General features: G+C 33.1%; 1 protein-coding gene and 1 long non-coding RNA gene across 2 annotated transcripts; one reads left to right on the top strand and one right to left on the bottom strand.

Annotated features, from left to right (window-relative positions):
• Positions 1-185: 185 nt before the first annotated feature.
• Positions 186-1,757, bottom strand: LOC107939212 (uncharacterized). Its single transcript, XR_001695085.2, has 3 exons — positions 1,533-1,757; positions 1,317-1,422; positions 186-491 (listed from the first exon to the last, which is right to left on the bottom strand). It is a non-coding gene; the product is annotated as an uncharacterized lncRNA (long non-coding RNA).
• A 9,102-nt stretch (positions 1,758-10,859) lies between these two features.
• LOC107920759 (B3 domain-containing protein At3g25182) lies at positions 10,860-12,113 on the top strand. Its single transcript, XM_016850609.1, has 2 exons — positions 10,860-11,552; positions 12,054-12,113. The coding sequence occupies exons 1-2, from the start codon at positions 10,860-10,862 to the stop codon at positions 12,111-12,113; spliced, it is 753 nt and encodes a 250-aa protein (XP_016706098.1).
• The last annotated feature ends 1,341 nt before the right edge of the window (positions 12,114-13,454 follow it).

The raw sequence follows: 13,454 nt of genomic DNA, 5'->3' as shown, positions 1-13,454 counted from the left end.
CACGACACTGGGGTATGAGTGTCGCGACACCCAAAATAGATTACTCATTAGAGACTCCCATGCTCCAATGTTACGACACTACGGGTCGGATATTGCGACGTTGAGCTAATGTTGTGACATTGAGTATTGGATGGTCATGACACCTGAGGTAGATTGTCTAGAACATGTTTGAAACACTTAAAACAAAATCTAAACATTTTTAATTCATTCCACAACACTTCCTAAACATTATCACACATGGTTCCCCATCAAGACATCATATAATGCCACTTAAAACTAAATTAAACAAGTCCAAGTTTACAAAATTTGCATGAAGAATCAAATACTATCAAATGTTTCCATGAAAGTTCATCCAAAACATTGTTAACATGACCCTATGTACATGCCATCAATTATTGCCAAAAATCAAAACATACTCTCTTCCAAGCCTCAGTTTGTATTGAGATGAGTCAGAATTGATCTTCACTCTAAAGTTTCAAAACAATCTTCACCTATGCGTTAAAGAAACAACGCATTAAGTTCATGTAAGTATATCAAGAGTTAAACTTTGCATTTTAAATTAATCCATTACTATATATATATATACCTTACAAATCAATATCATCACACATGAATTCAATTCATTAATAATTATAATGAGGTACTAAGTTAACAACTTTTTGAGTTACTTACCATTATCATCATTGTAATCACTTACCTTAAAAATCTATTGCCCAATTGTAGACTCCATAGGATGCATAGGATAAAAGTCAATAGATTGCACTGAAGTGCCATTGTCAATTGCACGAGTGTGCTATTGTCACTTGCATCATAGTGCTACTAAAACATGCACCATAATGCCACTATCATTTGCGTGTATAAAAATTTTACTAATGGCATGCCACTTATATCCTCCTAGTTCTCATTTTATTTACTTGGGCATTTAAACTATACAATTTATTTACATTTTCTCAACAAATAAAACAATTCAAACTTTACTATTTTTACAATTTAGTCCTTATCCATATAAAATCAACAATCATCAAATTTCACTTGATGTCTATTTTCAACATTTTATATTTCACTTAAATACTTCATATCATCATCTATTTCACCCATCTAACTTTTACACTATTTGCAATTTAGTTCTTCTCACCAATTTCACTACACATACACTTTTCAATTCATAATAAGAATACAATTTCACATTCAAATAAATTCCATAAAATAAACAATCATTTTCATATACAGATAATTCTCATGTATGATACTAAACCAATTTATCAAGTTTTCCATTTAGGGTTTAATTAAACAAGTAAAATTATTGATATACTTACAATCTAATACTTGGATGAGTCATTCTCTTCTTCTTCACTCTTTTGCAACTCCCTTGCCTTTATCCCTAATCTGTGCTTCACTTCTTTTATCTTTCTCTTCAATAACCTAAAACGCATTCACAATATTTAATACCAAAACAACAATTACATACTATTCCCACGCATTTAGATGAAATAGACATGAAATCCTAAATAAAAAAAACTTCATCATCTTACCTTCCTTCTCAAATCCTTAACTTTTCTTTTCTCTTCCCACAAATATGTATTCTAGCTAACTTCACAAACGACTTAACTTGCCATGAAGTTGTTCTTGGGATTTCACTAAAAATCCATGGAGGAAATTGGAAGTTAAAGCTTGAAAGGGTTGGTAATGGAAGAAGGGACCAAAATGGAAGAAATTAAAAACTTGTTAAAAATGGAAGTGAGAGACGTGGGAGAGAAGGTAAAAAGATGATGATGGTTGACTTTCTTTTCTTTCTTTTTCTACATCTTTTCAATAAAAAATCTATCAAAATTCTTTTTTTGTACATTAAATTTATTACTAATATTTAATTAAAGAAAAATCTAACCACAATCATTTCAAACAAATGGTCCCAAATCACTTTCAATCTCATTCACGTTCCCATGTACTTTTCATTATTAAAATTCTCTTCTAGTCATTCCTCGTTTTTTTTTTATCCATCTAATCTAGTAATTTCTTATTTTTAATTTTTACACTATTGCCCAACATTTCTTATACTTTTACTATTTAGTCAATATCCTAAATTAATTTCTCTAAATTCAAAAGTCTTATAATATTCAATTACCTTCGTCACTGATTTAAAAAAAATATTTAATCTATTTAAAAAATTCTAACAAGTGCAAACTCAAAATAAAACTATTCTCATTTCAATGAGTGTTAGGAATGTTACAATAAATATTAATATTTAAAATGCAACGTTCTTCGATAAATACTAATGATTTTTGTTTCTTGTTTGCTTAAGTACATCCAATATGTAATCGCAACTTGAAAATTGGCTATTTGCTAAGTTTATGATCCAATGGTGTGTAAAAGTTTGTTTGCTTAGTTTTTTATTCTTTTTATTTACCTTTGAATTTTTTTTATGACATTTGGGAACATGATTCTTTGATTCACTAATGAATTTTTATTATTATAAAATTTGGGAGCCATTTGGCTTTAACTTGTTCTAGTTGTGCTATCTTATATAAGAAAGAAAGAAAGAAATACTCATGTTGTCATATGTTTTGCAAGGAAATAGTAGTGAAAATATTCACTTGAAAATATATCATCATCATCATTATCATATAATGTTTAATCCTTAAATTTACGTTATTTATTAAATTATCTCAAAATGGATGAAAAAGTTAATGTTTACTAATTTTGCTAATACGTAATACAAACCTTAAACTCTACTTATTTTATTAATAAGATATAAAGATGTTAATTATATTAAAAGGTAACTTTGTACAAAAACAATAAAAGTAGGACGAAATACAATTTACTTCTAAAATATATAGGGACTTCTTTAGAAACTTCCCTTTTCTTCCTCCATTCTCTTGCTCTGCTCTTCATATAAGTTGTTTTACATCTCTATCTTTTGCTACAAATTAGCAATTTTTTAAATGATGGCATTCCATTAAAAATCTGGAATAAAATTGATATAAAGTCAAATATTTTAAAAAAGTTAAATGCACAAAATGGTAAAATAAAATATTTAAAAAACATAGTGGAATTTTTTTATAAAAAAAAATTAAGTAATAAATAAATTAATTAAAAGATAAAAAAACAATTATTTAACAATAATAATCCAAACAATAGAATATACTACCTTTAATTCTCGTTTGTGTGATCTATGTGATGAAAATTTCTTCTTTGCCCACGTTGTGATCTATGTGATGAAAATTTCTTCTTTGCCCACGTTGTGATCTATGTGATGAAAATTTCTTCTTTGCCACGTACTTTGCATTATATATGAAAAAAATCTGCAAAAAAAAGCACGAGTGAAAATTTTGTTAATATAGGAGCATGTAAACTAATTCGGAATATTGAAAAATTTAAGCAAACATTGCAAACTCCAATATTTTCACTTAGTTGTACGTGTTAAGTAGAGTTGATTATGGGTTGCGTTGGATTGATGTTAAATTTTAGGTTATTTTTTAAGCCTGGGTTTAGTCTAAGGGATGGACCTAAAATTTTGATCAAGCTCAACCCAAATAAAAAAAATAAAATTGAGTCCAACTTATATTAATTTTTTTTATATAAAAATAAATTTTAAAAATATAATATGTCAAATATATTAAAAACATTAAACTAAATGCTTCTCAACAAATTGAAAATTCACTAAAATAATTACAACTTAGCAAGCAGATGCCTCTAAATAGAGTAAAGTTAACAAGAAAAACAAGAGTTATACAATATCCAAACAATAACAACAAAAATAGTAGCAATATAATAGCAAAATGACAGCAAAACAACAATAAATAGTAGCATGAAAAAAATTTAGACAGATTCGGACTAGCCGAGCCTAGGCTAAAAAACCTTACCCGAGACCCGACCTTTTTAGAAAGCAAGCCTTATTTTATATTTAAGTCTATTTTTTGAGTTTATATTTTTGTTCAAATTCTTTTACTTTTCGAGTAAACGGTTGTACCTAACCGAATGATACAATTCAAGATAATTCTAATGGAAAAGTCGAATTTTATTCTCTCTATTCGGAATGAGATTTGCAATATTTAGAGTGAAAAATAGGATTAATTGGAACCTAGAAGAATTTGCATTAATTAGTATTTTGACTACATTAATGTATAGAAATAGGTAATATATAAAACTGATTGTTGTAAAGTACGATAAAATGAGCAATACATTACATAATTGATTAGTCAACATCATAAAATTTAGAGAAATTAATATAATATATGAATATGGAAATGATTATAGTCAAATATATGGACTTGATTAACTAACAACACAAATTATGGAGAAATTAGTACAAATTACGAAATAATGGAAGGTAATTATTTAAGAGAAAATGTCAATTTTTTTAATATTTATGGGATTATATTTTTTTCTAAAATTTTGTGGGATTGGGTCGATTTTTGAAATGTAGACGCATTTTCAATATACTTTATAAGAAAACACATTGAGCTAGACGCATTTTCTCATTCTCTCCCTTAAACTAATTTAGGGTTTTTCTTTTATGTTTTTTAAGAGGCATATTAGGGTCCATTGGATAAATGTTTAGGATTTAGGCCATTTTAATAATGTTCTTGTTTAAGGGTTAAAACCCTCAAGTTTTTGAATTTAACAATTCAACTCTAAATCTTAACACCAATAAATTTTTTATTAAATTTGCTGGAGTAATATTTTAATTTTTTTTGTTAAATATATGGTGATCATGTAAGAAAAAAAAATTCCAATAGACGTAAATTTATTAGATAATTTATGTAGCTAAAGTGGAATTTTAAAAAAAAGTTTATTCCAGCACATCATGCAAAAGAAAATTTTTTGTTAGAACAATATTTTGTTTAAAAATTCACATAAATTTTTTTATCAAAGTAATCAACAATATTAACTATTTGAAGTAAACATTATAATAAAAAAATAAAAATAGGACCAAAAAAATCAGTCTATGTATCAATATTATAACTTTACTTTTATGTACACATTATAACTTTACTTTTATGTACACATTCTCTAGTTATAATTGTATTCGATTGAATTGCACAATTGATTGATTAATTGATTGAATTCTTAATTATGTTCGTGTTTGAGGTAGACATTGCGAAAGGGGGGTTGACAATAAGAATAAGTAAATATGCTGCAAAAGCTACTCGCGTGCCTTGAAAATATTATCTGGGAATCCTTGGATATCTAAAGGATTCTCGCGTGAGGAAAACTTTTCACAATATGCAAACCTTTTGCCTCAGAAGCATGGCTTGCAAAAATATCATTTGAAGGATTCGGGTGAGGAAAACTTAGCTTTACAATTAAGATTTACATGAGAAGAAAGGAAAAAATCATCAGCCTGGTCGGACCGAATGTGTGCTAGACTAGATGGGCGTCAGTGTGAGACAAATTTATTCTTCGTATAAGTTGTGGTTCCGACTCTTCATCCTCTTCTTCATCTTCGTCGATTGTGAGACGGGTTTTTTCTTCGTGTTCATCTTCATCTCTGTCATCCGTTGTTGAGTGAGGTGTGCTCCTATATTGCCATCGTTTCTCCTCTGTTCTAGGAATAAGTGCTTGCAAAGATGATCCACCTTGGTAGAACAATGATGCCCGAGGTGTTTGTGACACTAACGACGTATAAATGTATGGTGTCCCAAACACTGGTGGCATAAAATATGGTGGAAATGTCGTTGGTGGCACAAATATCATCGACGGATACATCAACGACAGCGGATACATCATCGTCGGTGGATACGTTGAAGTCATCAGACTGTAATATGCTAGGGACGGAGGTGGTGCAAAAAACCTTATACCTGCAGAAGGCATTGAAACAATGAACAAATGTGGTGCAAATAACATACATGAACCAAAATAAGTCGAGCCATACTGACTAGGAGAAGGTGCGGACAGTGGTGTCTCTTGTTGTGTTGGTGCTGATGATAGACCTGCTTCAGCACCTGCTCTAGACCTTGGATTCCTAGGTAGTCGTTGTGGCCTCCTCAAATGAAGTTGCCTACGCCTCGCCTCCTCCAATAGTAGATATGGCTTTTCATGGTGTCTAAACCATGACATGTACAATGGATTGACAACTAATTCACGAGCAATAATGCTTTCGTGATTAGGCAAAAAGTCAAACCTATGCTCCCAAATGTTGATATATTGCTTGTGGAATTTAGCCTAGTCTTTCTAGGTTCTCCCCTACAAGTCGATCTTGTGCAGGTCTCCAATGTCTTGGGGTGGCGGTGAAATCATTTCCCTAAACCTAAACTGCTGCATAACTCGATCAAATTCATGCATCTCCATCGTAGCATAAACTACCAATGGCACCTTCACGTGCCAGATGTTGGGATTCACTAAGAATTCGGATGGGATGCATGCTTGAATTATCAAATTGGAGTATGACGTCCATTCAAACTATAGTACAAAATAATAATTTCAATTATATACTTACTAATAAATTTTAAATCCTTACATCAATATTATATAATTAAAATTTCAGAAATGCTAACATTAACTTTCTATCGTTGATGTAATTAGAGTCGTATATCTTGAAGCTCTTCCGGTAGTCCCACATAACTCGGCCCATGGTTCCACCTATTGAAATAATATGTTAACTTTAAAATTTTAAATTTTAAAAAAATTATTATAGTAAATATATTATCTAATAAATTTTACCTTGTTACGAGTAGAAATGTATACGGGTAGTCAACTCGAGGACGTAAAAATGGCAACCGATACCACGTCCATGATTGCAGTAGGAGCATACAATCACCAATTTTAATTTTCTGTGATTGCGTCACTTGACACATCTCTCGGTACAATGTTGCCAACACAGTTAATTCCTAACTGAGTTGGCCTGAAACACCCCCTAACCCTTATCCGTCACCGGAACAGGGGTACAGAGTATTACTGGACTTTTCAGATCAAATATAAACATTACATAATCATTTAACATACACATCATAATTTAATCATATTGTCCCTCTTTTGAGCCCTCGAGGCCTAAAATTTGAGTTAGAAACAAATCGAGACCAAATCGTGTACTGTAGAAATTTTTCGTGAAATTTTAAAAATTTTCCTAGATACAGGGCACACACACCAGTGTGGTCAAGAGACACGCCTGTGTGACTATAGGACACGCTCTTGCCTCAAGTCGTATCTGACCATGTGTAACTCTCTGACTTAGGCTACACAGCCAGCTATACGCCCATGTGCTAGGCCGTGTGCCTCACACGGCTGAGACACACGCCTGTGTCTCTGTCCGTGTAAAATTACCTGAGCATTCTGTTTTGAAATTTTAAAGTTACAGGGGACACACGGCCAAACCACACACCCATGTGTTAGCCGTATGTCTCACACGGTCCAGTCACACGCCCGTGTGTTTGGACGTGTGGACTCAAAATGAACCTTAAACATCAAGTTTACTATTCCCTGCAATCTTAGACATCAAGTAATTCAAAAACCAATCTTCAACCAATTCAATCACAACCAAATACATCTAAATCATGTCCTCTCCAATGAATACTCATATGTATTTCACATATATTATCCAAACAATCCATTAAAACACCATTTCAATCTACTGCAAATTTTCATACCATTTCAACCCAAATCTTGCCTATTTCATACTTTCTTATACATAAACATTCCATATTTTTTTTACTCAATAATGGTAGAACACTACCACAATGAAGTAAATAACATACAAAAACACACCTACCCCCAATCAATCAAACAACCCTGAATATCAAAAAGCACTTACAAAATAGAGCCCCTCCAAACACCAAACAAACCGAAATCCCCTAAAAAAGGATCACTCTTTGATCAAAAGGAACAACAACCAAACATTGAAACACCATATAGACTCATACAATAGCAAACCCATATTCTCAAACATCCTAAAAAAAATAGACCCAATTCACCACCAAGCCTTAAACAAACATTGCCTACTCATTCCAGCAGTTGCTAGTGTTTCTGCCATTTCATTACTGTTCAGATTAGCTATTAAAAACGATATCTTTCCAACACAGGCAATCCTCCTTTCTAAGTCTGCAAATATAGCTTGTTTTGACCATGGTTTCTTTTTTTTTTTGTCTAAAATCCATTTATAAACCACCCTTGAGCCCATTTCGACAATTAATGAACCTCCCTTCCAACCTATCTCAATAAAAATGTCCAACGCATGCGTCACATGGACTCGAGAATAATGCTCTAACACTACTTTCCTTGTCCCTCATCACGCCTCCATAGCCTGAAGCACTCTCAGAAGCAGTTCCACTAACGTTAAATTTTAGCCACCCATGTGAAGGATAACACCAACCTCTTGAGCCAGATTTAGAAAGACTGCACTTATACGGACAAAACCACCATAATCTCTCTTGAATTATGCACTCGTTGAAAGCAGCTCTTACCCATAATAATGCCCTCATCTTGGAATGAAAGATTAGCGTAGCCATCGACAACACTTTATTTTCAAACACTATCTCATTCCTCGCAAGCCAAATAGACCAACAAGACGCCGCAATTGCAATCAGCCACAGACTCTTGCAAGAACCAACAAACTTCACTTTGAAACATGACGAGTAAAATTCTTCGAAGTTGTTCACCACTTTCCATCCAACGTCCCATTAATTAAAAATCCTCTTCCAAAACCTATCAATAAAATTACACTTAAAAAACAAATGGTCCGCCCTCTCCAGCTCCCTATTACACCAAGGACACACATTCAATATGGCTTGTATTTTCACCCCTCTCTTTATTAAGAAATCCTTTGTAGGAACTCTGTCTATAGCTAGCAACCAAAGAAAGTTACACACCTTAGGAGGGACTTTTAATTTCCATATTCTATTAAAGGCAAAAATGGAATCATCCCCTTCTCCCTCAAGCAGTAGTTTAGATAATTGCTTCACCGAGAACTCATCTTTAACATCGTGCGCCCATAATAGCTGATCCTCCACCTCGGGACCAAGACCTCGCAACTTACCCTTTCAATGAGATGACAAAGAATCTCCAATTCTCGATCCAATAGAGGTCGTACAAATAACTCTTCCCATTTAACATTACAAAAACCATTATTGAACGAGTAATAAAAAATCGAACCTCTTTTATTTTAGCTAAACGAAAAAGTCTAGGAAAATCCTGTTTTAAAGTACCATTACCACTCCATTTATCCACCAAAAACAACATAGCCTTTCTATTCCCTATCTTCCAACTAAAATCTTTATCTCCCATCCAAGTAGCCACTCTAGCATCTAACAAATTCTCCACTATCCCTCTCCAGACCGTTGACATTTTTTTTCATTTTGCTCGCACTAAATCGCCATTGTTTCACATTTGTGCCATACTTAGCTAAAATCACTTTTCTTCACAATGCCTTTCTATCAACTGCAACACGCCATCTCCATTTTTGCTAACAGGGCTTTGTTTTTTATCGCAAGATTAACCACTCCGGCTCTACCTTTTTTAGTTGGCTTGCATATCTATTTCCAACTAACTTTCGCCATTTTCCGTTTTCCATCAAAGCTACCACACATGAAGCTTCTCGTTATTTTATCTCTTTTTTTTAATAACTGACACCGGTGCCTGAAAAAGTGACATGAAGTAAATGGGCAAAGTCGATAACATTGCATTTATCAATACAATCCTAGTAGCCCATGACATAGCTCTACACTTCCAACCCGACAATTTCTTTCTAAATCTCTCAACTACAACCGCTCAATAAGCAACTCTCCTCGGATCCGCTCCTAACGGTATACCCAAATAACAGATAGGCAACACCCCTATCTTACATTTGCATAAAGCTGCCATGCAATACAGAAATTCTTCATTCACACCAAACCCCACAGTGCATGATTTTTTGAAGTTTATACTCAAACCCGAAAATCTCTCAAAACAACGAAGAATACATTCCATATTAAATGTCAACATAACAATATATTCATTTATATAGGTAACTAATATCATCTTATAACATCATTTACATTCTTTTTGTCCGGTTTTCGCTTGTTTTTCACTACTTTCACTCCGCTATGCTCACCTAAGTATAGAAACATGAATTTAAAGGATCAGGAGCATCAAGTTCACTAATTTGTACAATTAATCATCCAAAAACGCATTAAGAGTGGGATTAAAATATGTTACTTTTATAGCTTATCAATCTAGTTTAAACATATTTTCAATTTAATCACTATTCGAGCACTAATGATTCTACACAAATTCAATTTAATTATTTAATTAATCTAAATTTAACTCAAATCAAGTTCAATTGAATTATTTCTATTTAGCCCAATTAGTATCCATAGGCTTCTACCGAGACTACACACATAGTAAATGGCTAGTAGTCGAACGGATTTAACCGTTATTGTTTGGGTTAGGAGTAAAATTTCAACTAAAATTGACCAACTAGAAAAATACAAGGACTAAGTCTAAAATTTTGGTAAAGTACAGGGACTAATTGAGAAATTTAACCGAGTAAATATTAAGTCAAACTGAATTAGTTCAAAATTATTACGTTGAAGATAAGGCTAAGTCTTCCTTTATTACAAATTTCAGCTTATACAAAACTATTTAATCTTGTAAATATCTTGCTTTTTTTTTTTAAATCTACACTAGTAAATTTATCTTAGTTAGTGTATAAGTGGGATTTTTATTTTATTTTATTTGGGTTTTCCAAATTTATTATAAGTTGAAAAACGATCTGAGAATCCTCGTAGGTATAGGAAAACTTAATTTTCAAACTCCAAAAGAAATAGGAATTCTCATGTTGATGAGAATTGATATGATCTAAGTCGGTTTATTTCACTTTTTATAGAGCTTCTGCTTCTTCTTCTCTGCCCTTTTCACTGCATTGTACGTAGTCAAGAAAAGAAGAAACGATGGGTTTAAAGGAAAATGATGAAGATCGGAGTCCCTTCCAGTGCTTGCTAGATGCGGCTGCCTTGGTAGAGAGGTTGGACGAAGAAACGATGAGACTGAAACTGAAACAAGGGTTGAACAAAATTGACGACAACAACTCGTCTGGCGTTGATACCCGACCCACAAACTATACAACTGTGAGAATATTTGGAACTGATGTTATAATTGCTGCCATCGACGAAGACGTGATTACGAACCAGCCTCCAGCTGGTTCTTCAAAGAAACGAAAAGAAAGGGTTGAGTCAAGTAGAGCAAAGCAGCCGATGCCGAAACAGAAAAGGAAAAAGCTCAAGCACGAGGCTACTTTTGGGGCTCAACCCTGTTTGCCCCAAAGGTTCAAAGAGATGATCAAATGCATGGATGGAAGCGAGGAGAAACTAATTATACAAAAGGCACTCTACAAAACTGATTTGAGCAAGCACCACGGACGTCTCTCCATACCCATGAATCAAGTCGAGGTCGAGTTTCTTACAGATGAAGAGCTGAAACAAAGCAGCAAGGAGGGGATAGAAGCATTGGTGATTGAGCCATGTTTGAAAACCAGGGACATGAGTTTGAGAATATGGGACATGCCAAAGCCAACAGGCGGTTTCAGCTCCCTCTATGTCTTAGTAACTGGGTGGAAATCAGTGGTAGAAGGTAATGACTTGAAGGTAGGTGATGTGATTCAAGTGTGGTCATTTCGGGTCAATTCCAAATTGTGTTTTGCACTCGTAATTGTTCCTTGAACAAGGAAGACGAAGCTAGATTTCAGATTGGACTGGAGTTGTCCCAAATTCAAGGCGGCTGTAATTTTATTTGCCATTATTTCTTAATTTTTTGAATTTCTTGTATTGGAAACATCTATCAATCAATGCAACTCTTCTCTTTTTTTTCTTTATATTTTCAATCTAATTTACCTAGAAATATTCTGCCGCAGTTGTTTGTTGACAAAAAAAAATCAATAAAACAAAATATTTCTTTAACAATATTTGGCATGTAAAATGTGTTGATTTAGGGATGTATCGGCAGATGTCTCATTATTTTGTACAAGATACAATTAGGAGATGTATATACATATGTAATTCAATGGCACAACACAAAGATAATTCAATGTCCCTTTGTACACCGTCCCAATCGTTGGAGAATCAATTAGGTTGCTGAAATCTTGGCAGGCTGTTGATCTCTTCAGCTTTGGTACACCTGAAATGCCATTTTTCTGCAGCTATCAATAGATAACTAATAATATTTTTAACTTTCATGAAATTGAGGAACAGGAACTCCTACTCTTTATTTGGAACTTTTAGTATTTTTACACTTGAAAGTTCAAATCTGAAAACTAAACATAATGCATCTGAACAAGAGATTGAATATCGAAAGATGAACCATTTTTTTGTGGATCATTTCTCATGCATACACATCCAAACATCCGTAGTCAGGAAGGCACATATATAACCGATAGAAAAATGCCTATCATTGGATTTTCTTGCAATCGAGATATCAGGAAGCACTACAAAGCTCAATGGTACTTGAGTCCACCGGTCATAGCCGATACAATGCCATTGCTGCTTCAGCATCTTCAGCTTTTTTTTTTTGTCTTTTAGAGGTCAACGATTGTTGGCTTTTAAGACCCCATGGACTGGATCTATGGCTTGAGAGATGACTGTGCAATGGTGTCTTTTGTTTGGTAAAATTATATATATGGCCTTGTACTATTGCATTTTCTGTAGCATACTATGACGTTTTTAGGGGAAAATTAGGCGAATATGCCAATTTTCGAAAAAAAAAAATTAAGGAGTTGGGCCAATTAATTTTTAGAAAATTTTGGATACAAGCCGATTTCACAGAGAGACGTTGCCACGTAATCAAACCAAAATCCTAGATCGTCTTTTGCCTCATTGTCGTCGGTGGTTAGAAGCCATGACTTGGGCAAGTTGTTGACCGGTGGCCTTTGCAGCAACGTTTTTAAGAAACCATTGGTTTCACTATGTTTAACATGCGGTTGAGGATGTGTCGAAGATGATGATCTCGTTTCACCAAATCTTGAACACGTTGGTGATCAAGTTGTATTTCTTTTTAGTTGAACACTAACTATCCTACACCATCTCTACATGTATCAACTCAAATAAATTAGCTTTAATATATGCAAATTAATCTAAACATAACTCAAATTAAATTAATTTATCAAATCAATTTGCAATGATTCGAATTAAATAAACTTTAATATAAGCAAATTAATGTAAAAATTCCACCACATTTAACTTAGCCTCTCACAGTTAATTAATTTAAATTTAACTCAACAAGTTATCTTGAGCTACACCAAATTCAATTTAGTTATTTCTATTTAGCCCAATTATTATCGATATGCTTATACTAATTTACCTAAACCGTCAAATTAAAAGTTAGACTAATTTAAAATTAAGCTACCTGAATTCTAGTTACTCTTAGCTTAAAAACAACCCAAGTTAATCTAGTCGATTAATTCTAAACAAATTTTAGCTATTTAATTAATTTTAAGAATCTACGGATACATCAAATTTTAATCAAATTAACTGATGGAACAGAACTCCACCACT

The sequence above is a fragment of the Gossypium hirsutum genome, chromosome A12 (assembly GCF_007990345.1).
Source record: "Gossypium hirsutum isolate 1008001.06 chromosome A12, Gossypium_hirsutum_v2.1, whole genome shotgun sequence".
Taxonomy (NCBI): Eukaryota; Viridiplantae; Streptophyta; class Magnoliopsida; order Malvales; family Malvaceae; genus Gossypium; species Gossypium hirsutum.
This window is presented reverse-complemented; position numbering and strand designations above follow the sequence as displayed.